The sequence below is a fragment of the Xenopus laevis genome, chromosome 7S (genome assembly GCF_017654675.1).
Source record: "Xenopus laevis strain J_2021 chromosome 7S, Xenopus_laevis_v10.1, whole genome shotgun sequence".
Classification (NCBI taxonomy): Eukaryota; Metazoa; Chordata; class Amphibia; order Anura; family Pipidae; genus Xenopus; species Xenopus laevis.
This window is the reverse complement of record NC_054384.1, coordinates 38442292-38470060: the sequence shown is the minus strand read 5'-3', so window position 1 is coordinate 38470060 and position 27769 is coordinate 38442292. Positions and strand designations below refer to the sequence as shown.

At 36.0% G+C, this 27769-nt stretch overlaps 1 protein-coding gene across 1 annotated transcript; it reads right to left on the bottom strand.

The window, feature by feature from the left end:
• Positions 1 to 763: 763 nt before the first annotated feature.
• On the bottom strand, positions 764 to 25895 carry opn4.S (opsin 4 S homeolog). The gene is made up of 11 exons (XM_041571144.1): positions 25515 to 25895; positions 21034 to 21176; positions 18576 to 18709; positions 16279 to 16482; positions 14729 to 14900; positions 13999 to 14160; positions 12165 to 12272; positions 9136 to 9325; positions 4254 to 4403; positions 3759 to 3827; positions 764 to 1169 (listed from the first exon to the last, which is right to left on the bottom strand). Exons 1-11 carry the CDS (start codon positions 25656 to 25658, stop codon positions 897 to 899), a joined length of 1749 nt encoding a protein of 582 aa, XP_041427078.1. The 5' UTR covers positions 25659 to 25895; the 3' UTR covers positions 764 to 896.
• Positions 25896 to 27769: the final 1874 nt, after the last annotated feature.

Genomic DNA, 27769 nt, shown 5'->3' with positions numbered 1-27769 from the left:
CAATCTAACGATTTTCCTTTGATCACAAATTGCTAGGAAAGCCTATGGGGACCTTCCCCATAGGCTAACATTGGTGCTCGGTAGGTTTTAGGTGGCAAAGTAGGTGGTCGAAGTTTTTTTTAAAGAGACAGTACTTTTGACTATCGAATGGTCGAATAGTCGAACGATTTTTAGTTTGAATCGTTAGATTCGAAGTCGAAGTTGAAGGTCGAAGTTGAAGGTCGAAGTAGCCAATTCGATGGTCGAAGTAGCCAAAAAACCCTTCAAAATTCGAAGTTTTTTTCCTTCTAATCCTTCACTCGAGCTAAGTAAATGTGCCCCCTTATGTACTAATTTAGAATTGTTTGCAGAGTAGGTGACCCCCCCCCTTCCAGAGCAGCTCCAGGGAGACATGAGAAGGTGAATAAAAACTTTAAACTTATTTTAGAAAAACAGTAAAAATAGAAAATAGAAATTAACTGAAAAAAGTTTAATTTGTAGTGAAACCACTGAACTGAAACCAACTGAACTGAAAAAAGGTGAACAACCCCTTTAAAGCCTGCTATTTTTGGTTCGGTAAATTTATGACAGCCTTTGTTATGCGTAACATGAATATTTAAATAAATAAGTCATATTTTACATGTTTGCACAATTTACTGTGTATCCCTACAACTCATTGCATTCATTTCTCTTTCACTATCCAGCCAAACACTTTATAAAATATCATAGTTATTGGTGCAAAACGTAGATAATCACATTGACTTTCAACTAGACAATATAGTAGCCATTTTTAACATTTATGTAACAATAGCTTCAACATGGAGTGCAATATCAATCAGAACAACTGAGAACACAGTTAAAGGATAAGACAATTAAAACAAAAAAATATGGAATTAACTCCCTTTCAGAAGCCTTTCTCAGGATGTGTTCAAGATGTTTTCTGTTTCAGAAGTGATGGTCACAATGGGCACATACTGCTTCATCTTCTCTATTTGCATTTTGACTTCCTTCTCTCGGTCTTGATTGTTACTGACTTTAGTACCAGGCAAGGCTGAATCATGCCTCACTGAGGCTGGGCTCCCTTGGTGATTGCTGTGCGTCACAACAATACTTGGAATGCGTGATGATGGGGATCGTCTTGTGATAGAGTCACCCTTTCTTTGCCCCAGACCATTCAAATGTTTACTAGTCTGTACAATAATAAAGAAAAGATAATAATTGTTGATATATTTAACACATTAGAATTCACAGCACTCTGATTTATTATATCTGGCACACATTTCATTCTGATTCATTCATCTAGCATACACAAATAGCAACTTAAGCATAGCAATAAAACAAATGGACCCTCCGTTTAACTCTCTCTTGAGCCACAATATAGACACCAACAATTCTAATGAGCCACAAATCCTAAATTACCTTTTTTCTGAATGGCCTCCTTCATATAGGGTTGCCATCAGAAACTCACTTTTTCACACGTCCCTATAAAGGTGCAATATTTTGTCTCCCTGTATCCCTTCACTTCACTTCACACACAAAAATACTAAAATATTAACAAAGTGCAAAATGGATACTATGGTGCAATACCCTTAATTATGTATAATAAAGTGCCAATTGCAACACACTGTGCTGTGTTAATTTCGTGAGACTTGTTTAAGTGCCATGTACTGAAGACTCTTCAAGTGAGTTAGACTTAGGATGATAAATCAGCCACCCTACGGTAAAATTTAGTGATGGGCGAATACATTCGCTTGGCACTAATTCACAGCGAATTTCCGTGTTTCGCCTGCGTCAATTTCCGATTTTCATGATTTTTTTTTTGTGAAAATATCAGATTTTCCCGATTTGTTTGTGAAAACCTTCAAATTTCACAATTTTTTTGTGGAAACTTTCAAATTTCAGATTTTTTAGTGAAAAAAATTTGAATTTCATAATTATTGATGATGAATTTTTTGCCGTTTCACAAATTTCTCGCAAAATTCACGAAACGGCGAAAAATTTTCGAAAAATTGGGCATTATTCGGAAACGGGAGAAATTCGCCCATCACTAGTAAAATTACCTATCGAACAAAAAGTGATCCCTTATTGAATATAATTACCCTGCGGTAGAAGCTGAGGTCTGACCTAAGTCAGTGCCAGTAAATAATTTAAAAATTGAAGAAAAAGTACCCCACTAGCTTCAAAACTCACTCAGCAGTCTCAAGTGATTTAAACCTTCCTAATTTAATTTAGTCACTAGTATGTGCAAGTTAGCTAATAACTTAAATATAGATACTAAAGTGCTTGTGCTATTGTTAAATCAATTAAAATTGATTATAAATTAATTAAATATTGGTAATACTATTCATTCAGTTCTATGTAAAAGTTACAAAAAAACGTTGATATATATATCCTTAATTGTAACCAGTTCTATTTCACAACAGTGTATCTATTTTTGGGGGTTAGTAATCTCCCCCTTCCCAATCACTTTGAATTAAGGTGCAAGTGCTTAACAGTTAATGGATAATAATAATTTGATCCAGATTTAACCAAAATTCATAATATTGAAGGTGCTCATAAGTGCTTAAATAGATTAAGGTTAAAAAATTAATTAATTAGAGACCGCAATAAATAGGATAATTGTTAAAAAACACACATTTGCTCAGGTTCAGAAATAAGTTAGAAATGGAAAAAGAAGGAGGTGGAGTTGTCCCAAATCTACTACCTAATTTGTTTCTATCCCTGGGACACCACAAAGTCAAAGAAGGCAGAGTACCCGGGACTGTGGTCTCAAATTTTACTCTAGTCCTAAACTCAAAAAACTATATAAGCCTAAAAACCACAAATCCACGGGCTCTTGTGAGCTTTAGTAACAGATAGATAAGCAGAGAGCTGAGCACTGGTTGAGGTTTGTAACCTCCCCACCCCCTCCACTACTTTGAAATCCAATCGACTGAGGTATAAAAGTTTTTGGTTTTAAAGTTTAAAGTTAAAAGGACTCGGAACGCCGACGCGCGTTTCGCAATAATGGCTTTGTCAAGGCGTAAGTTTGACGCCTTGACAAAGCCATTATTGCGAAACGCGCGTCGGCGTTCCGAGTCCTTTTAACTTTAAACTTTTAATTTTTTAACCTTAATCTATTTAAGCACTTATGAGCACCTTCAATATTATGAATTTTGGTTAAATCTGGATCAAACTGTTAAGCACTTGCACCTTAATTCAAAGTGATTGGGAAGGGGGAGATTACTAACCCCCAAAAATAGATACACTGTTGTGAAATAGAACTGGTTACAATTAAGGATATATATATCAACGTTTTTTTGTAACTTTTACATAGAACTGAATGAATAGTATTACCAATATTTAATTAATTTATAATCAATTTTAATTGATTTAACAATAGCACAAGCACTTTAGTATCTATATTTAAGTTATTAGCTAACTTGCACATACTAGTGACTAAATTAAATTAGGAAGGTTTAAATCACTTGAGACTGCTGAGCGAGTTTTGAAGCTAGTGGGGTACTTTTTCTTCAATTTTTAAAATAGTAAAATTACCTACTCACACACATTCAAAGACTTACTTCAAAGCCTATTGGGTTTATTTAATATTTACATGATTTTCTATTAACTTGAAGTATGAAGATCTAAATAACAGAAACATCCGTTATCCACAATGCCCCCAGGTTCTGAGATCACAGTTTAAATAGTGTAATTAGATTATATCCACATCATCATCATCATCATTGTTTAATGATGCTGACTATGCAGTTTATTAGTTTCAGATTGAATGTTCTTACCATAATTGGAGAACTTCGATCAACTGTCCCAAGTTCCACCAAGGAAATATCATCTGCATCCATTGATGTCTACAAGAAAGAAAAATATTATTTGCTCTCTCTCTACAGATATATATAATCATTAAAAGTGGTATGTATTGATTTTACAGCTAGAAATTGCACGCTGGTTACATAATATATCTAAGGGTCCATTCTCTACATGACAATAACATTAACAGACAATGCAACAGGGAGAAAAATTGGAAAAAAAACTTTGGGAAGGTACATAAAATCTAGATGCAAATAAAATGATGTAAATTTTACTGAAACTCAAAAACCACTAAGAAATGCGAAATAAAAGGGTTGAAATGGGCTGCACCATATATATTTAAGATGGATGGGAGAACTGCTCTGAGCCTTTTATCAATGCTATAGTTAGAACCTGTATATTCTAAGGGCATAACACATCTGTCAGTAATACACAAAACTGAATTATTTTGCAAACTCCTGAATTACCTTCTCAAAAATTCCAGAATCGTGACTTTTCAGCTTAGCTTTGGATTTTAAATCATTATTCTCAGTGGTGTCTTTGCCCATTTCATAGGAAACCTGCCTACTGGCTTGTCTGGAGTTCACACTACTATCAGCTTCAATATCAGTCCAGCCCTGTAATGAATATATAATATATATTTATTAGAGTGAGTCACTACTGGCAGCTGGACAAGAATGGTTGCTTATGTGAAAGAGGTTTATCTGCATTGGGATGAGTCAGTGACAGGGAAAATAGGGAGCAGAAGAGGCAGTGAAAAGGAAAAGTCTTCAAATATTCACATAATGAGTTTTATTCAGTAAGATTTTGACATCTTAAATAAATGATGCTTACAATTATAATTGTAATTATATATCACAGTTCATTTATTCAGATCAATATGCTCCATGATTTAAATACATTTCCTGTATTTTCTTTATTTCCCACACATAGATGAGAAATAATCATTCAGTCATTGGTTCTAGTGATATCTTTATGACAGTGGCTAAAGGTGGCCATACACGGGCCGATAAAAGCTGCCGACAGACCGTGTATGGGTCCCCCCCAGCTGCGCTTATTGGCCCGTGTATGGGGCCCCCCGACGGGCTTCACCGATGGAGATCTGGCTGAAAGTCGGCCAGATCTCGATCGGATGGGACAAAAAATCCCATCGGATAGCGGCCGCATCTATTCGTTGATGCGGTCCCGCGATACGACCGCCCATTGCTATTCGTTAGGATCCGATCGTTGGGCAATAGGGCCCACGATCGGATCAGCCCGATATTGCCCACCCCAAGGTGGGCATATCGGGAAGAGATCTGCTCGTTTGAAGACATCGCCAAACGAGCGGATCTCTCAGTGTATGGGCACCTTAAGATAACCACCATGATAAATGAGCAAACACATTGCTGTGGTAGCCTTAATGGTGATTTTATATAAACAGGCCCCATTTGCTAGTGTCATATAGCAATAACTAGCTGGTTTAAAAGAAAGGGAAAGACTAAAATTAAGTAATCTCTATAAGAAAGGTCTATATACAGTAAATACACAAGAGACCTCTGTCAAAAGAAACACAGCATTTCCTTCTATTGTTTACATATGGGCTTCTGTATCAGACTACCGGTTTTCACCTTAAAACTCCAGGGCTAGGGCTTGAGCATGTTCAGTTTGTTCCTCTCTCCCTCTCCCCCTTCCTCCCCCCTCCCTGCTGTAATCTGAGCCCAAAGCTATGAGTGAGCAGAGAGAGACTCAGGCAGGACGCAATGTCACACCGAGCTAATATGGCTGCCTCTATCCTAAACAAAGAGAGAAATCTTCTAGAGCTGTTTACTCAGGTATGGTAAAGCATTCTGCAGAATAAATATAGTGTTATATCTTGCACTATTGTGACTAATCTATTGGCAATAAACTGCTTCAGTAGCTTTCCTTCTCCTTTAACCAGCCTATAAACAGAAATGCAGATGCATATTAAATAGTTGCCATAGTATGGATTACCATTCAAATGCCAAAATTTGGTTCTAGTCCTTAATATCTATAGGGTTCATTTACAATGCCCCACATAGTGTGCAAAGTGCTGCCAAGGAGTCTTTATTTACTTGCACTTTGCCCACTGAGTGGGACATTGTGTTAAAGCCACAGGCCTCTGTGCTCCAGTTCAAAGCACAGAGACACATGGACTGCACATTGAATCGAATGCGCACCAATCCTGCCCTCTACCTTGTATGTCATTCTGAGGTGCAAAGTAGGAGTGGCAGGAGGCACAGCCAGCATCCGGGCAGTGTCCTTGCCTCCTTCCATAAGGCAGGCAATAAGGACAGGCATAAGTGCACATCCTGACTTTGTGCTTGGTACTGAGTGTCAGATTATTTATTCAATGCTCAGTACACAAGTACCTCCCCAACTAAGCCCCAAACAACTATAACATCCATAGGGTATATTGAATTTATGTTGTCCCCCCTTCAAAATTAAAATGTTTTTAACTGGTAAAATTTAAAAAAAATCGGAGATTCTGATAAATGAAAATCATCTTTAAGGCTTAACCTAGACAAAATTAAATTATGAATGTTAAAATTATTGATATCGCTCCAAACACCCTATGATTTCTATCTGTTAAATACCCGGAAGCACATAAAGCATGTGCAATTGTTTTCATAGTTTTTTAACCCTGACACCAGCACCTTTGGCTACACTGAGATCAACTTCCAAAATAATATGGTAAATTTGGTCCCTATACCCATTTAAATATCAAAACTGCCAGGATACATAGCACATACAGGTTGCATCTGTCAGAGTATGAAGCTGGTTCTGTGTTTGAGGTCTATTGCTTTGTCTTTGCATTTAGCATAATCATGTACCAGGTCTACCAAAATATGAGGCCTCCGTGGGTCTCATTTATAAACACTGGGCAAATTTGCACCTGGGCAGTAACCCATAGCAACCAATCAGTAATTAGTAATCAGTAAACAAAGTAACTGCATTGAGAAAATTATAAAACAATATTGGCCTATTTTGGGACAAGATAAACAGTATGGAGGTCTTTTTAAAAAACTACCGTTATTTTGTTATAAAAGGGGCAAATCTTTGAGAGATATGCTGTGCCCTTCTGATGTTTACAAAAAGGATACTAATTTTGCTAAAACCTCAAGAAAAGGTACCTTCCCATGCCTCAGTTGTGTTTGCTGCTCTTCAGTTATAAAAAACAGTACGGTTAATCACCCAACGAAGGGTACTCTTATAAGGATAAAAAACTTTTTTACCTGCGAGACAAAAGTTGTAGTATATATGCTGAAATGTCCTTGCGGCATGGCATATATAGGACAGACCATTAGAATGGTCAAGGAGCGAATTAAAGAACACAGGAACAACATAAGGAATTATAAAATTAGTACAGCAACTGATACACCTGTCTCGAGACATTTTCATAATCAGGGCCATAATGTTAGCCAGCTAAGATGGCTGGTCTTAGAAAAAATAATACAGCCTAAAAGGGGAGGTGACATACGAAAATCCCTTGGACAACGGGAAGCGTATTGGATAAAAAGAATGAATACAATGGCCCCTGCAGGTTTGAATGATCATTGGAGCTTATCTCCTTTTTTATAGTTAAACTGTTCATGTATCTCTTTCTTCACAGATATTGAGTACAGCTTGTGATTAGAATACTTTGTTGCAAGTTTCGGCAAAGGGTAAGACCTTTTGTATCAATAGTTATTAATGTATAGGCAGTTGAATACAAAGTAACCTCTTGGTAGGCTCTTTTTATGAGCAGTTCCTTCAAGTAATTTGGTTATTGTTTTTATATCTATTTATGTGTACCGTATATACTCGTGTATAAGCCGACCCGTGTATAAGCCGAGGTACCTAATTTACCTAAGAAAACTGGAAAAATGTATTGACTCGTGTATAAGCCTAGGGGCCCCATGTCAGATTTCAAAATGTGAATGTGACCCGGCCGCAACAATTGGGGGACACTGGGCAGGTACCTGTTACTGTCTGTGACTGACTGTGTCGCCGCCCGGATTTCATGTTTGCTTCCCTCTGCCACCCCCATTTCATGTTTGCTTCCCTCTGCCACTTCCCCCCCCTGCCCTCCCCATCTGTCGCTCTCCCCACCCCGTCGCTCTCCCCACCCCGGCACTCACGTCTGCTGCTCTTCCCTCTGTCCTTCCCTCTGTCACAGTAAAACGTGACCCGGCCCCAGCAGGACTGCCTGTGACTGCCTGTGTCGCCGCCCGGAGCAGGTCCAGGAGCTCCGGGCGGCGCGTCCTTCCCTGCCGGCGTTCGCTTTCAAAATGGCGGCGCCCATGGCCGCCACGTGGGTAGCGGCCGGCGCCGCTACCCACGTGGCGGCCATGGGCGCCGCCATTTTGAAAGCGAACGCCGGCAGGGAAGGACGCGCCGCCCGGAGCTCCTGGACCTGCTCCGGGCGGCGACACAGGCAGTCCTGCTGGGGCCGCGGAAAGGTATGACCCGCGTATAAGCCGAGTTTGAGTTTTTCAGCACATTTTGGGTGCTGAAAAACTCGGCTTATACGCGAGTATATACGGTAGTTTGTCTCTACTATTACACGAGGAAATCGCTACAGACGACCTCATTTTAATGGTTATGGAGTTATGATACAACGGATTGAATCGTGAACCTGCACAGTTACACAATATTTTTATGACATCCTGGACTTTTAAGTATTTTAAATTTCTTATTTCTATTTTATCCTTATATCATATTATATTATATTATACACGAATTGTGTCCTTATGCAATTGATCATTGTACCTCCCAGTGGTAAGGGTTAACTGTGGCTTAAAAGTTTTTTTGATGGAGGGGTGGGACTTCCTGTATGGCACTATAAAGCACTTTTTCACTTTGGTTTGTACACACTTGATAAAGGGTACTTGCTGCCCGAAACATGTTGTGTGAAAGGCACAATAAAGATTGAATAGCAGTTATTCTGCTTTTTGCTGTTTTCCTTGATTTGCTACCCTAATATATTGAAGTTAACCCGGTGGTTGCCTGTGACGGAGCACCAGTGCAAATCAGGAATATCCAACCAATGCTGGGTGCATGCGTGTTACCTTCGAATGCAATCAGTAATTAGCTTCTTTTAGCCATCCACAGGATGAACACTGAAAGCAAACATCTGATTGGTTGCTATGGGTTACTGCCCAGGTGCAAATTTGTCCAGTGTTTATAAATGACCCCCACAGTATGTTTTACTGACATAGTAGTATTTCCTGGATAAGTAAATTTAGAGATAATTTCTTACCAAGAAAAACACACTCCAGAAAGGTTAAAGATGTATACTTATCCTAGGGTAACATATACAGTATATTCTATTGTACAAACTTATGTAGTGGTATACTGTTTACCTACCGATTCGCTGTCTGAGACGCTTTGCAAGCGTTTTTTCAGCTTGGGATGCCCACCCACGTCAGACGACTGGCTACACTGGCTGGTAACAGTAGAACGCCGAGAAGAAGCGTAACTGCTATAGGATCTGGAGTCTCTGCGTTTTATTCTTAGCAATGATCCCAGACAAGGAATATATTTTGCTATTGCCATCCTTAGAAAAAGACCGCTTTCATTAAACAATGGCATGCTATATCATTGTGATTATCCAATAAAAAAGGTACTGATGAAAATTATTATTACAATTATATAAACAGGTAATGGTCTAAAAGGTTAATATGCTTGCATGTTTTCAATGGAAGATATCTTGATGTAAAGGCTAGTACAGTAGTATATCTTCTGATATCGTAAATAGTACATGGGGGGTTTAGTTATCAATCTGTAATGGTTAGCATTTGAATCCTTAGATGCTAAGGAAATGCCTAGTTAATGGAAATTAATGATCTGATAGATCTGACAGAATTGAAACTTTGAACACATTGTGTATGGGGCTCTTTATAATGGAAAGAAGGAGACACATAAATAACAAGAGGCACATTGCCCTCTCCAATTAAAAAGTGGACTATACATTGTTCCAAATCATGTGGCCTGTTAAACTGTTGAATTAGAACTGAATAATGTTCTAACATTTCTTGTCAAAGTAACATTTTTCACTTCCCTTAGAATCAGTTGATTCCACCAGGTGGAATAATGATCTTAATAATAATAAAAAAAATAACCCGTTATCCAGAAAGCTCTGAATTACAGAAAGGCCATCTCCCATAGACTCCATTTTATCCGAATGATCACATTTTTTTTAAATGGTTTCCTTTTTCTTTGTAATAAGAAAACAGTACCTTGTATTTGATCCCAACTAAGATATAGTTACTCCTTACTGAAAGCAAAACCCATTTATTGGGTTTATTTAATGTTTAGTAGCATTCTAAGCATTCTGAATAATAGGTCCCATTCCTGTAATAATAACAAATGTCCAAATGACGATTTACATATTTTAAACATTTATAAATAGATATAAATATATTATAGAGATGTACGTACAGCATAAATATAGGCGCACATTTTTTTGCATCCACAACAACTTGCATGTGATACCCAAATACACATGCAAAGTAGTTAATTTAAGTTGGTGTGTTGTCAGTGGCAGTAGCATAGAATTGGCTATTGATGCTATTGCCTCACAAGGAAACTTCAGGCAACTTCGGAAAATAAAGTGTTCTGATGCCATCCCTCCATTGACTTAGATTATAGCCGGCGATAAGGCTTTTCAGGGAGATTAGTGGCCAGAAGAAGAGCCGGGCGACTAAATCTCCCTGAATCTTCACATGCGTCTCTGCCCTAAGAAGGTAACAAATAAAATGCAATTAAATTTGCTAAATTGTCTTTAAATCTCACCAATGTGAAAAACTTTATTTTTCTCTCTGTATATGGTGCCAAGAGAATGATTAAAAAGGAGTCCTGCTGGGAGTGTTCTGTAAAATGCAATACAATTCATTGCGGCCACAATTTTAAGTCACTTACTACACATGATGAATTATACTATTATTGAAGGGGGTAGTTCACCTTTCAGTTACTTTTTAGTATGTTATAAAATGGTTAGTTCTAAGCAACTTTTGAATTGGTTTTCATAATTCATTTTTTATAGTTTTTGAACTATTTGACTTTTTCTTCTGACCCTTTTTATCTTTCAAATGGGGGGCACTGGCCCCGTCTAAAAAACAAATGTTCTGTAAATTTACAGATGTTTTTTATTGCTGCTTATCTTACTAGTCAGGTCACCTCCTATTCATATTTCAGTCTCTTGTTCAAATTAAGCATGGTTGCTAGGGTAATTAGGACACTAGACACCAGATTGTTCAAATAGCAATCTGGAGAGTGATTGATTAAAAAGCTAAATAACTTAATAACCACAAATAATAAAAAATCAAAACCAATTCCAAATTGTCTCATAATATCACTCTCTATATCATACATAGGGACAAATTTACTAAAGGCTGAAGTGGCTAATGCTAGCGAAAATTCTCCAACGTGACGTCATCGTGCCACTTTGCCGATTTACGATTCAACGGGTGCTGGCGTAAATTCACTAGCGAAGTAGACATACTCTAGCGCTACTTCAAACCCTTACGCCTGGCGATGTTGCGTTTTGCTGAAGGGACATAACTACGCTAATTCACTAAGTTGCGGATTTTAATGAACGTTACCTCTTGCGCCAGACTTTGTTTTACCAGCTCAGACCAGGCGAAGTGCAATAGAGTAGATAGGAGTTTGTCAAACTTTTTCTAAGTCCCAAACAACGCTGGCGTTTTTTTATGTTTTACTGGGTGATAGGCTGAAAAAGATCGTAAATTTTTTTGTGGTACCCTCCTTCCCCATATTCCCCTATACAGTGGGCACATGTGTAGGGCAATATAAGACCTCTGTTTAAGTTTATTAAGTTTCCCTGGCCTTGTGTAGTGTAATGTAGTTGCTGCAGCATATACATCCATACAGGCATCGATAGCGCAACTTTGCAACCGTTCGGCAACCTGTGTTCAACTTCAGATCTTCGTTAAATTGCGTAGCCCTGGCGAAACTACGCCTGGCAAAGTGCGGCGAAGTGCGCAAAGCCGTTGCTAGCGCATTTTCGCCCAATAGTGAATTTGCCCCATAAAGTTAACTGAACAATCCCTTTTAAAAGGGTAATAGTTTTTACCTATAATTCCATACTGCCAAAAACTATGTACAAAAATTTAGCATGTAAATGGCTTTAAAGGAGAGTTTTGGAGGCAGGTCCCTTCTGAAGCCAATCATCTGGCTAGTACCTTCGTACAAAGCCACGTTGTCACCAGACATTTGTAGGCAGAGTACTTTTACAATTGGTTTAGCATTATGTCTGGAAAAGGGATAGGACTGGGAATGTATGCAGGTCAAGGCTGTTGGATTGTAGCTGAACAAAAAGGCCAGTATTATTGAAGCACTTTCTATCTTGAAAAATATAAAAGATATAGACATACCGATATTTGGGATGTGTAATTGCATATATTATAGGATTGTGAATGGCAGAAGCTTTTGCAATTACAGCAGGCACAGAGTTCATGTATGGTGTTAAGACACTTGCATATCTAGGATAAAAACAGAGAAATAGAGTTTATGCAACTAGCATCTGTAAATCAATGACATTTAAGGCATTACAAAATCAGGTGAGATGTGGCATACAGGGGTTATTTATCAAAATCCAAAAGTTCCTCATAATTTTCTGAAAACTATTCCGACCAAATCTGCACAGATTTTTACCCTTATTTATCAATACATTTTCCAGTAAATTTATTGGGTGGGAAAAAACTCAATAAAATCGTGAAAAAATATGAATAAAAATACATTGCAAGCTTTTAGAGCACCAAGGCCCCTTCATCAGGCAAAATACAAATATTTTTTGTATTTTGTTTTGTATTTTGCTTGATGAAGGGGTCTTGGTGCAATGTATTTTTATTGTTAGCCAATATAGGTATCACTTCCACAATACTTTTTGTATTTGTTTGTTTTTTTATTTGTTATTTTTGCTACTGGCTAACACGGTACCATCGTTTTTGTTTTGTTCTTAATATGGTAGAGTGAATTATTTGCAGTGTAAACAATGTGATTTAGAAATATAAAACACACCATAGATATCATGACAGCATGCATTTTCAGTCCCTAATCCCCGTCCTTTAATGCCACTCTTTTCCTTCATAATATTGCCAAGAATCCCCCTTTTTACATTTATTATCTGCTTAACAGTAATCTTTTCTTATCGTATCCTAACCTCCTACTAAGCTGTTTCCCAGACTCCCACTTCAGTCTCCCCTGTTTTCTCCTAAGAGGGAACCTGGTACTGTAATGTTCTTCTCCTTTTAAAATCTTTATCTTGGCTGCCTGCTGAACAAATGAGAACATACAAATTAATCTGCTAACATTCAAAGCCCTTCATTCCTCTGCTCGTCACTACATTTCTTTACTTGTCTCCCTGTATGTTCCTGGCTGTCTCCGCCACTCTTCTGAAAGCCTCTATCTCTTCACACCAATAACACCCACTGCTAAATCTTGTCTGAAACTTTTCTATCTTTGTGCTCCTTAGCTTTGGTATTCCATTTCTGTTCCATGGGGAATGTGCTCTCAAAATCTTCACAAGGAATTTCAGATCCTACTTTATCGAGCAGCATAACATAATCTGGTCCAGTCTTGGCACTTGAGGTATCAGGTCGGGAAACTGCAGGTAGTCGTGAAATTCCCGCAAGGTGTTCGGATTTTAGACAGATATTTCTTATTTCCTTAGTCTGCAGGTAGTCTGTGGGTAAACCATCTGGGTACCTGGCCCGGTTAAATTGCAGGACTGGTCCCTCCACCCTCCCATGTTTATGTGGCAAAATTTCTTGCCTTACCTAGCAGAAGAGGTACCAGCGTGATATCAATTCTAGTTAATAGAGACACCACTTCTGGTTACAAGGATGCCAAGTCAAATAGTAAGTGAGCTGTTTCCATGCAGGGTCAGGTAGCAGGTCTGGGTAGTGAAGCATAAGGCGGGTGTGGGTAAGCTTGTGGGTCCGGGTCGGGCAAGGGTCTGACCGATCAGGGCTGTGTCTCTTACCACATACCAATCTCTATAGTTATACTTATGTATTATAATGCTTTCCTCCCACACACCCAGCTAAACCAATTACAAATACAGCTAAAACACGGTATTACGAACTGTGGTTGCTATTATTTTTCAAATGTGGTTGCTCTGATAACAACCAAAGTCATATAATAAAAAGGTGTGTGCTATATTCCCAGTCTTTTGCAAATCAGTACTATTATTATTATGCTAATTACCCTGCAAAGGCCACTAGGGCCACTGTAGAATATGGTGACCATGAAACCACATAAAGCAGGATAACAATCAAAGCAATTTTTGCCATTTTCCATTCATTCTTCATTTTCTGATACTGCTTGTGAGATTCCTTGTTGTCATCTGTACCTATTTTCTGAACTGCCCTGTTAAAATAAAAACAAAATAATCCAAATTTATTGTGAGATACAATGTATGGTTTTGTATATATTTTGCAGTACCTGGGCAAACTACAGTATTTGTTGTTTGTTTTGTTTTTTGTTGAGTACCGCTTGATACATCTATTTGATTTACAGGTTTTAATGAGACATATGACTTAAGTAACACTATGGGGCACATTTACTAAGGGTCGAATAAACCCTTGAATTCGACCCTCGAAGTAAAATCGAATTTGAAGGATTTTGCGCAAATCCTACAATCGATCGATCAAAGTAAAAATCATATGATCGAACAATAAAATCCTTTGGATCAAATGATAGTCGAACGATTTTTACTTTGAATTGTTCGAATTGAAGTCGAAGGTCGCAGTAGCCTATTCGATGGTCGAAGTACCCAAAAAAATACTTTCGAAATTCGAAGTTTTTTTCATTCGAATCCTTCACTCGAGCTTAGTAGATGTGCCCCGAAGCACACTAAGGCGACGCCACTAAGCACTGTTTATAAGCATATTTTACATATCCATATTATATATATTAAGCAGAATAAAGATTATACCTGTTTGTATTCTTGATGGCTTTAAAGATAAATATGTAGCAATATATAATGATAAAAAGTGGAATGAAGAAAACGAAACAGAAGAGAAGCATGGTATATGCTCGAACAGATGGAGTAAAGGTCATATAATCCCAGGTGCAGGATGTCAGGAGACCCTCTGGCACATATGCACCTTGAAAAGACAAAAAGACAACATTACATCTGTGACCACTGCAAAAATGTAGATGAACTGTTCGTCTGTTATAATAAGGTCTAATTTGGGGTTTGACTTAATTACAGTATATTGAGTATATTATGCTGTCTTCCTTTTGAACATTAATTTTGAAGGTTTGGGCAAAGGTGCATGAGGCCATTATAAAATGTTGTCCCCTAGCAATTAGCAGCTTCATGGGTAGGGTCAAAATGATCACAATAACCTCACTGAATGTTCCTATGTATGGCAAGTACCGCCAAGTGTCAGGCAGTTGTTACTTGAAAGCCCGACATGCACTTTACCAGTGAAGTTTATAGTGTTTAAGTTATAGTGTACAGTATGTATTGGATGCAGTTTAATTTTTAATTTCTATTCATTTCTCAGAAGCAGGCATTGAAAATAACAGAATAACGTATTCAAAGTAAGGTGTATCATGCCTGTAGTGGGGCCTGGGCAAATCAGGGTTTGAGATGACATTTATTTTAGATAATGTAAGCAGGCAAATGCAAGTTTTAGCATTTTGGTAGATGAAAAAACTTTTCTATAGAAAAGCTATATAAGGCCCTAGCAACTAGGGCAATCCTCAAATCCTTGTTCATTGAAATTCAAAAAACAAATGTTGCCTTTTTAAAGCTACTGTGAATGTCTCATTTTGTATACACAGAGCAGTTTTTATCTGAAAAGACTTGAAAGGAGAACTAAAGCTTATAAAGAAGTAGGCTTGAAGTAGCTCTGTGCTACTGTCAGTTACCTGAAGTTAGGGACATACTCACAATAAAAAGCATAAATACAATATAAAAGTCACAATACAAGGCTATTAGGCAATTCATTTTCATTCTCATTACACAGCAGCTTAGAAATCGTTGCAATTTGCATCAGAATTTTATAATCAGCCCTGTAGCATCAGCTTCTATGATATGTGAACCTCATTGTCTGATGATTTCTGATGATCCCTAGATTCCTTTCCAGTGAAGTAAAATGTCTAATACTCATATAGTTTAAATGGCTAAAAATTAATTACAAGTAGGGATGGGCGAATTTTTTCGCCTTGTTTTGACAAAAAAATTACGCCATTAGACTTGTATGAAATCAAAATAAAAAGACGCGCGTCAAAAAAATTTCGCCGCACGACAAAAATTTTTTGACACCGATAGACTTTAATGGGCGTTGGTGACATTTTGCCGGTGGCATATTTTTGTCGAAACCGAAACAGGTCAAATCGCCCATCCCTAATTACAAGCCAATAATCTCTACTTTAGAGCAAGTACAGTACATGGCATTTAAATCTCATCATACCACTGTCTGATTCTTTATTCATGGTATTGTAACACACTAATTGGTCAGACATGCAACTTACTCCAACCAAAGAAGGGAGGAAGACTCCATGCCAGAGAATACAGCCAAACACCTAAAAGGATTAGCACTGCCCTTTTCTTGGACATAACACCAATGGAGGTGAGTGGTCGTGTGATCACAAAATACCTATCCACAGCAATCACCATCAGTGTGATCATGGAAGTAATTCCAAAAAGGGCTCCGCAAAAAGCATATAGCTCGCAACCTATAAAAAAAAGAATTCAGTAATTTCGGTCTGCAAAGAATAGCATTTGCACAGTTCATAGGTGAAGTAATGTCAGAGCTTTGAAACATTTCTAAAAGTGCTACCGTATACATTATTATGGTGGGTTGGTGACTAAGGTACAGGATCAGAGATTTGACCTTATTAGTCAACATAACCTGTAAAAAATAATTTATTGTTAAGTGTGTATCATATGAAAGTTTTTAGCTTTTCTTCTGTTCCCAAAGCAAAACAAAAAGTATTAAAATTAAGTCCTATAGCCGCAAACCAAGCAAACTGTAACTACAGTATATAGCCACTAAAAACTTTCAGTCACTTTGGTTCTCTGCTTATACTACATAGGCAGGTAGATTGGTAGGGATGTTTTTTTTAAAAAAAAATGGACCAATTTTTCAAAGCTGATTCCTGTTTTAGTTCATCAGAATATGTGACTGATTTAACAAACACCATTGTTTTCTATGATGTGATAGTGCTCAGCAGCAGTCCTGATCAACCATTCGAAACATTACTCCCTGAAGCAAATTGCATGCCGAGAGAAAGGATTTGGATACTTATTTTCTTTTTATTCAATAATAATATGTTAAAATGTGGAAATTAAATCATTAAATCTACTTTATTGGTACATGCATTTTGGGGAGAAGGTAGAAGTGGCACCTGCATTTTTGGGGATGGTGGTGGGCTGGCTTACAGTAGGTACTGTGATGGGAGTCTTGGTAAATTAATTGTGAGTTAAACTAGGGCATGTTTACTTATGGATATAAATATCTGGAGAGATTTCTGGAGATGTTGCCCATGGCCATGGCAACCAAGCAGCAATTAAATTTAAACACCTATACATTAGAAAAGAAAAGATAATATCTGATTGGTTGCTATGGGCAACATCTCCAGAAATCTCTCCAGATATTTATCTCCAATGTTTGTAAACATGCCCCTAAGTCCGTCCTCAATTTAGTGGGCAGGTGAACTGGTGCACTATTTTGAGGGGATGGAGAGCTGACAAGAGAAAGGAGTGGAACTCAAGGGAGCTGAGAAATTAGCTTAACGTTCTTGAAAGCTGGAAAATGATCTTCAGGAGAGAGTGAGTATGTAAGAATCAGCGTGTATGTCTGTGTTCACAGGTCTATTAGGATTGCTACTTAAATTACATTTTTTAATGCAATTCCTTTATAGTTGCAGTAATTCTGAGAAATCCACTATTACTAGCAGATATGTCCCTCTTACTATCCTTTTCAGATGCTCATATGTCCAGGTTTGGTGTTTCTATGGTGTTTTTGTCTGTCATGTTGTTAGTTTTTTTTACTGTTCCTGTTTGGACAATATTATAATAAATTATTTATCCATTGAAACAACCTTTGCTTATCATTCAAACATATTTATAAGCATACACAATATGCCCAAAAATATTGTATATAGATACCTTGCTGTTCAACATTTCATTCCTAAACTAAGACTTCTGTGTTCGGCAAAGACTAGTATTTGGAACATAGTGTGATTTGCTCTCATTCATATGATGTTGGGCATCTGCACTGGTTCACAGCAGCATTCCACTTCAACCTATAGGTGTTCAGTTGTGTTGAGATCAGGGATCTGTGTCAGTGAAGTTTGTCTATTCCCATCACAGACTTATTCTGTATGGACCTTCCTTTGTGAATGGAGAAACAGGAAACATCCTTTTTTAAACTGTTGCCACAAATAGGAAACACAGCATTGTCAAAAAATTAATTTTATGAAACCAATCTATGATGGGTGTTTCCAGTAATTAGAAGTGCCAACCTCATACTTTTGACCATATAATGTGTTTTTAATTTTCTCCATATTCCCATACAGGTACAGTACCTTTACATGTGTAATATGGAGACAGGAGTTTCTGATGGTTGACCCACTGGTAAAAACTAGCAAGGGAAAAAACAGGAAGACAGAACACAAAACAAAATGATAGAAGATGAGAGTAATCTCCTTTCTCAACAAATAAATTCTGCAAGACTTTTATTAAATCTGTCTTCAAGCATTTGGGTTGTTAAAACTTTTAGAAATACATTTTGACAATTTTTATGAATTTCATTTATAAAACATACCTTTCTCTCCAAAGATCCATCTTTTATGCAAACTAGTTGCAAAAAATACCGGTGCCTGAGTTACCGACATTAAGAAATCAGTGATAGCAAGGTTGATGATGAACATATTTGCAGGAGATCGAAGACTCCTACTTCTAAAGTTGAGAAATATAGAAAAATGGCATTATCTAGATTTCAGAGATGCAATGATTTCACAGAACGGTGAACACAGCCCAGCCACAACATTGCATTCCAGAAATTGAATTGGGTTTAGATTAGCTAGCAACTTCCACATCCATTAATTATCTAGCATGGTTTTAGCTACTGCCCTACTGCACCAGTTTTTCATGCTCAGCAGGATATTAACGCTGATCTACTCTATTGATTTTTTTGGAATTAGGTCACGTCAAGCTTGGGGGGTAGGGGCACATTCTACAGTTGATTAGATTAACTTTGATTCACAAATATGGAGATTACGTAAACTGATTTAATTATGCATCGGTTACTTTCATTAATACGAGCACAAAAGAGTTTTAAAGAAAAATCACACACAATAAAATAAAAGATCCAATATTTTTTAAATGTCCTGTACTCAGAAATAGTACATCTACAATAAAAGTTCCCAACAATTATTTATAGTGGAGCTTATAGTGTTGGAAGGGTTAGTGTCTTCATTTGGTCATTCGTACAACTAAGAAAGGTGCTTAACACATACAGAATTATAGAAAATAATTATATTATATTTTGAACTTAGTTTACTGGCATTGTTAAAGGAACAGTAACACCAAAAACTGAAAGTGTTTTAAAGTAATGAAAATATCATGTAGTGTTGCCCTGCACTGGTAAAACTGATGTGTTTGCTTCAGAAACACTACTATAGTTCATATAAACAAGCTGCTGAGTAGCAATGGCGGAAATTGAAAAACGGCTATATGGCACAGGATAAATAATGGATAGCAGATAGCATTATGTTCTACAGTGATTATCTGCTATCTGCTGTGTAACTTAAGCCTTTTCTCATTTGAATAGCTGCCCCCATTGCTACACAGCAGCTTATTTATATAAACAATAGTAGTGTTTCTGAAACAAACATAGCAGTTTTACTAGTGCAGGGCAACAATGCATTTTATTTTTATTACTTTAAAAATTTTTATTTTTTGATGTTACTTGTCCTTTAAGGTTAAATCATATAGTATAGTAAGTTTACTTATATTCTCATAAATGCCATAAATGTAAAATTCATAGTTTTACATTTGACTTTTGTATCTTGTAATTCAGCACCTATAAGGGCAACAAATGTCCAATTTTTTTGGACTGCAAATCCCAATGTCATGTATTGCATGCACTGTATTCTAAACAGTACGTTAGTTAGAAAGGTTACCCTTTTTTATATATCACTTATGAACTCCAGTTTTGCTTTTTTATAATGTTGGTGATTCATGGTACTGTTGCATATTTTTTTTCCAGAACTTTTTGTGGATCAGACTTTTGCTCAGGGTACCACATCATATTTTTGCCATAGTTGCTTGTTTCATGTCTTTTAATATTTTTGAACAAGACTGGCTACCAGGTAAAGCAGTTGTTGATGTAACTTTTAGCAATAAAATGTATATTTAAGTTCTATAAGTTGTTTAACTTATTACCAAGACAGAAATCCATTTGATCCAAAATTGTCTGGAAATTGTTTGTAAAACTAACAATTAAATGTAAAATTTAAAAAAATAGGTATACCTATACATGTATAAAAACAAAAAATCTCACAAGCAAAATCCAATTTTCCTGACAATTAGACCTGCCTGACAATAAATACCTTGTACAGGTATAGGACCTATTATCCAGAATGCTCGGGAACTGGTGTTCTTCGTATAATGGATCTTTGCGTAATTTGGATCTTCATACCTTAAGGATACTAGAAAATCATATAAACATTGAATAAACAGAATAGACTGATTTTGCCTCCAATAAGGATTAATTATATCTTAGTTTGGAGCAAGCACAAGTTACTGTTTTATCACTACAGAGAAAAAGGAAATTATTCTTTAATATTTGGATTATTTGGATAAAATTGAGTTTATAGGAGACAGCCTTTCTGTGATTTGGAGCTTTCTGGATAGCGGGTTTCCAGATAATGGATCCTATACCTGTACTATATAGGACAATAGATTTTATTCATTTAGGCTAACTGTTCCTATGGTAGCCAATGGATATTCATATCCTTGTTCCCTATTTTAAACTGTTGCGTAGATTTTGTGTTATATTTTTGTATTGCAGTTCTGAAGGAACTTTCAGTCATAATGCATCAACATTATTGATAAATGGGTGTGGTGAAAGCATCTGGTTTTGGCCTTAGGGAACTTCTGTAAATAGCACAGCAACTCATTATTTAGGACATGATTTGTAAGTTAAGAATCACTGATAAAGAATTTTAGACACATTAACTATTCGTAGCAATCTCAGAAACATTTAAATAAGACAGTACCTGCAGAAAGCATAAATGACTAGAAAATTTCCCAGCATGCCTGTTATTCCCACTGCAAGGATGACAGCACCAACTACATAATGAACATGGTCTGGAACATCAACTGTTGGATAGACATGGTGGATTTCATACTGAGGTGTTTCCTAAATAAGGCAGATTACATAATAGTCAATGACATTCCTTCATATAATGCAACTTGTGAGTGCTACTATTACTAAATATATGTATATGTTTTTTATAATACAGGAGGCAAGGACTGTGGTTTGGTGGTACAGGAAGCAGGTGTTCAACAGATAAATTTATAACAGAAAATTTAGCCTCAGGACTGAGGATTCCATTACTAAGACATGCCCTAAAAATAAAGTTGCAACTTACTCCTAATGATTGGACAATGTTTGATCTGGCATTGCTGGACATTTAGCATACAGCTGTAATATACCTTCCACCAAGCTCAAAACTAATGCTCACAAAGAAAAAGACCAGAATAAAGGATAAAGAACAAGGGCATTGTGTTTGGTGTTCTTAGCACCCCATAAAACGAATTATTACCACTAATGTACCTCTAGCTGTAAAATATAAACACTGAAAAAAGCAATGGAAGGAAAAAAACAGAAGGGAGAAAGAGGAATATATGGCAAAAAGGTGGAAAGAAAAAAGATGAGAAAAAAAACCCAAAATACTTTGGGGTATTGTAATAATAGTCAATAATGGAGTAACTATTTGCAAATGCATGCACAAAAAAATTTCCTTTTTGTGAATTATATAGTTTGCAATAATGCACAGCATATGTAATAGAAACTTCTTACTAAAAGTTATGTTTGCGCCAAAAGATTACGCCACGTTCATGCAAATCATAAAAGTGTACAATGCGCAATTAAAATTCATGATGCAATAAAATACTAATGAAATGCAAATTGTTGTTCTTATTTTTGTGAATTTGTATTAACTTTGTGAGTTTTATTACATTGCCCCCACAGCTATGATGGCACTACTACAAAATAACTGTTTTAGCCCTTAAAAAAGTATTGGCATAATATGGGTAATGGAGTAGGGAAACAAATAAATAGTAGCGTCATAAAGGAAAGCAAGTTTGAAGATACTTAATTTTTCTTTCAATATTTTGGACTGGGTCTGCATTCAAGACTGCTTAATATTAATATGACCAATAATATAAAATTAATGTAGATTGTAAGTGTCCTTTATACTAGTTCATAATATGTTGATAGAAATACTGTATAACCTAAATTCTAAATTGATACCCAACTAATGTTGCTGCTGTTCATATAGAGTAAGTATGGCTGAACTGACATTACATTTGTGTATAGTCATAGTATTCAGAAATATTCTGGCATGTTTTATATCCCCTTCCACTACTCATAGGAAACTTGTAACCATCTGGCAGTGTGATTATCTTATGATATGTGCTCCCTCCTTACTCATCCATTTAATTAAGCTAAATCTTCCTTGAATAAATAGAACATTGACTTGAGATTTTGTGTTTTCAAATTTTTAAAAGAGGATGCATTCAGAAACAAAACAATAGTCTTTTATGCACTAAAGTGCAAAAAGAGAAAATGGAAAAAAAAGCAGAGGTCTTCTTTCATTGATCCCAATGAATTCAGAGTAAACATATAGTATAATTCACAATAGTCTGTTTAAATCTGTTTTAAAGCAATATAACATAAATATACTGTAAGTGCATGTTCATTTTATTAAAATTCCATTAGACAAATATATAGGTAAAATAATAAAATAAAGAAATAGAGGCCCTTCAAGACAGAATAAGTGCTAAGTGTCCACATGTGTGCCATTTTTTCATGTTTATTGCTATCTTTGGTGGTGAAGTATTTTATGTTTCAATGTCCTTTTCCTAGTTAAGATGTGTGAATAAGACTCTTTTCTAATTACATGATCGGAAGTTGTTATGTTGTCCATATGGGTATTATTTAGTTCATGTGTATATATTTTACCAGGTTATTATTTCACATTGATTAACTTCAAGTTTGGATTTGCATGGCATAATATTTTTTCTCCCAGTTGTTTCTCTTTTGCTGAAGATATAATTTTTTTCACTTAAAAGTAAAAGCCTGTTTTGGAGATTAAAATCCCACTGAACCCAATCTAGGTTAATGCCATTTCAATCAGTTCCAGTGTAAACCACTGGAAACAACAGTTACATGCATCTCCTTACCATAGACATACTGAATCATGTATGATAAGCAATAGCAGTAGTCCATTCCTTGAGCATGTAAAGTGCTGCTGTCTTTAAATCAGCAAAACTGAGACTAGTCTACATAATGTCTGACTTATTTTTGGACTCAATAATTTAATAATCTCTATCTAGTAAACTAACCAATTTCCTTAAGAGAATTTTGGTGTAAATTATGTGGTTGTAATGGTAGACTTTTAAATAGTTATTACATCTTTGCAATAGTGGCACTGGACTAGGGTATGTCTGCAGGGCTGGATGCCCTTTAGTGGCACCCTAAAGCCGATTGGTCCTAGCGCCTGCCCACCCTGCTTCACACCCACACCCCTTCCCCCCTGAGCTCATGTGCGCATGGGCCGGAGCACTGGACCTGTGTGCACACAGTGCACCTTACAATGCCGCCCATAAAATATTACTGCCTTATGCCCGGGCCTTTGTGGCCTCACCACAACTCTGGGCCTGTGTGTCTGAGTCAACTACCACACCCTGTAATTGTTATTTTTTTTACTTCTATGCAAAACAGAAATATATTTTAGAAAGATGCATACAAGGGTTCTGAATATTTCATAGTATTTTCATATACTGAAGCCTAGATAAATGTTTTGATCTTTACTAATTCTGTTGTGAAGGGTACAATTGATTAAAAACAAATCTGAGTCTTTGAACAGAAGATTGAATAAATGTGACAGCTGTAATTTAATATCAGTTGCTCTGGGAAAAAATTAGGATGCGGAGCATTTAACTGTTCACATTTTAGTCACGGAGATAAAAGGTGAGGTCAATTAAATCAGATTAGATGTATAGGATATATGGCATTTAGAATGTATACACACAAGTAATTAGTGATTTAGACTACAGGATGTGTGGTGCCCAATCTGCATCACTCCATTTGATGGAAAACTCCCAGTATCTTTAAGTTCAAAGTTTATTTGTCAAGATTATTTGGAAGTTAAAGATCATGAGCATCTGAACTTGCAGGTTGGACAACAGTCATTCAGATTAATTTTAAGTAGATTTAATTTTTGCTTAGTGGATCTATTTTAGAGGTTTTTTTGCGGGTAGAATGCTCAAAGTTTAACTTTGTTAAACTGTCATGATATTATTTTTGCATGCATATTTTTTAAATATTTAGTGCCTAACCTTACATTTATTGATAGCGAATGTCATCTGCCCTGAGCCACCACTATTGGATAACAGATTTTAGATGGATTCAATTACTCTGTAACATTCAATCCAGAATAAAAGATAAACTGCTTTCAATACCATCCTCCTAAAGAATAATGAATCAAATAAATAAAGGTGGAACCAATACAGAATCACGTGACACACCATTTAGGACTATAGTTCAATTGCTTTTGACATCATAAACAGCAAGTGCTTTTGTTTCACATCATCTGTTTTACATAAAGCCATTCTGATTACGACCTATAATGACATTCTCCATAATACTGAACGTGATCTTTTACTAAATCATCAGATAATTTCCACACAGCATATACTTACCTGACTCAAGCTGCCAGATTGATATCCCAAATCCTTTTAATATAATGAATTAAATCATCTTTCTTCAAATCGACTGGCAACATAGCAAATAAATAGGTGCAAAAAAATCAAATACAATGGACTTGCTAGCTAAAACTGAACTAAAGTAGTTTATATAGAACTAAATAATTATATTATACATAGGTTTCTATGCAAAAGTACCAATAAAGCTCTCTGTATAGATAGACAAGTTTTGTGTGTATACACACACAAACATATATTTAATGCTATAGATAAAACTATATATTAAATATAGTAGGTAATATTTCAGTAAACATGGAATTATTTATATGTGCATATTGGTGTCACACAGTGATTTGTGCATGCATCTAACAAAGTACTTTCCAACTGTTGCCATATGAAAAAAAGGTTATATAAGATCATACAACATTTTAACAAGATTAGACAGCTCAAACAATATCCCTCTGTAATACTCAGGCATTTCAGCCTTGCCAGCTCTATGATGCTAACTGTCTCTAAGTTACTGCGTCAGTGTTATATTTACATAAGCAAAGTAGAATATTTATTTGAGGAACATAACAAAAGCAAGCACTTCAACTATTCTGTTATAATTCCAATTATTCTTATATTGTGTAACTATCATTTTAGAAATGAGGGGTACTCTGCTATAACTGCAGCTGTATTCATGTTTAGGAGAATTCCACAATATGCATAAATGTATAAACATAATATATGCATAAAAGAAAACATAATGCACGTGAAAACTTACCGTAGTAGCAATTGATGGCAGCTCCACTAGTTTATACGAATTAATTTCTGAGTTATTCCAAGAATTTAAAGATTCCAGTATCCTGGTGCAATTAGCATCTTGCGGAGGACAGGTGATGCCTTTTCGTACAGACTGATAATTCATATTTTTCTTCTCTTAACCAGAAGAAAACTGAATGGCTAGTGGCAGCTGAATCACTGCTTTGCTTTCTTTAATGAGAGTGTCTGTTCTTTTGCAGAGATATGAAGTGCTTCTCTGTTTAGCTGTAGGAAGCTGCTTTCATGTGCAGCTGATGGTAAAAGTGAATCAATCTGCCTCCCTTTAAATATGAAGAGCATGTTTCCTTTGCACATGCTCTGTGATGGACTTGTATAATTCAAATTTTAATAACATTATCCTGCACTGCTGCCCACTAGAAACCTGTAGCCTACTTGCAAAATTAAAAGTGGAATTACAATGTATTATGCTGATATGATTCAATTGGTTTTTATTATTTATTTTTTTAATTATTTGCCTTTTTCTTCTGTCTCTTAACAGCTTTCAAATGGGGGTGGCTGACCCCATCTAAAAATGTTCCGTAAGGCTACAATTGTATTGTTATTGCTACTTTTTTATTACTCACATTGCTAGTCAGACCCTCTCCTAATTATATTTCAGTCTCTTATTCATATCAGTGCATGATTGCTAGGGTAATTTGGAGCCTAGCAACCAGACAGCTAATGTTGCAAACTGGAAAGCTGTTTAATAAAAAGCTTAAATAACCCTTTTAATAATGACAGCAGCAAAACAAACTATTGGAAAACAAAACAAACTTGGAAAACAAAACATATCCCCATAGGTGCCACCAAATGTAAAATTGAATGGATTATGGTCCAGGAGAAGATGTCCTGACTCCCATCAAAAATACCTCCTGGTGCGGACCCACTGGATCGAATATAGATTTGGTACAGAATGCCCAATAGCACTTTAACACCCATGAACATCTTACCATGTAATTAGAGGCACATTGAATATGAGACCTTATGTTCTATCTGTAAGATAATTAGTTAGATTTGTACTGTTATTAATAAACATTTATGAGCAATTTGTAATCAGATGACAATAGCTTGTTCACAGGTTAATGTTGAAAATTACGGTGAAACTGTTTTAAGATGGATACTATGTTGTATTACCATAAACAAATATGTAATTGAACACAGTGCTACGCAATATGTTGGTGCTATATAAATACATGTTAATAATAATAATAATAATAATAATAATTACTCTGCATGCCACTGTAATATGCCATTGTTCATGAACAATAAAAGTATTGAAATATAAAAAGCTAAATAACTCAAAAACCACAAATAAAAAAATGAAAAGCAATTGAAACCCGTCTCAGAATATCACTCTCTGCATCATACTAAAAGTTAACTCAAAGGTGAACAACTGCTTTAACATTTTTCTTTATATACATACATTGCTGGCCCTTTATATGGTTATGGACAGCATGGCTCATGTTATCTTTCATAATGGCTAGATATATTTAAAAGACATACATAACTTCTGCTACAGGGTAAAAAAAAAAAAAAAAAGTTTTTCTAGGTTACTTTAATTGTTTTGATTCAGTTTTAATTAACTGTAGGTTCATAAATTAATAAAAAAAAAAAGTCATCTGAGGTTTGCCATGTTACAGAATTTTTGATGATAAAATGAAATGTGGCATTTCTGTGCTGAAAAGGTCATTCTTTTTGATGATCGATGCATACAATAGAGACCTAGATATGTGTGTTACGAATCATGGCACTGAGAAGTATTGACCTTCACACTTGTAGCATGTCTAATTTAAGCCTACTGTTAGGTTCCAGATAAAACAGAGGGACAGTAAAAAGCCTCAATTTATTTTCTAACAGAAGATGAATAAATAATTCTATGAAAAGCAACAGAAGTAATGCCAGACAGATATAGAAAGGTATGCACTATTTGCTTATGAATTAGCATAATTCATTTTTATTCTGCACTTGTAAAAACATTGTTTCTGTGTTTATAAAGTTCTCGTGTGTGTTTTTCACATAAGCTATTAGTAAATGTGGAAGCTGCCGTGTAAGGGTTGATTTTCATAGGCAATAACTGGTACAGCAGTCACAATGTTATTGTTTTATCAAAGAATGTTTGAGATGCAGAGGTTAAAGGTTGATTGAAGCTGCCCACATTTTGGTTTAAAATGATATAGGAATATTTAAATTTAAGATAACAATGGTGTCTGCAAGAGT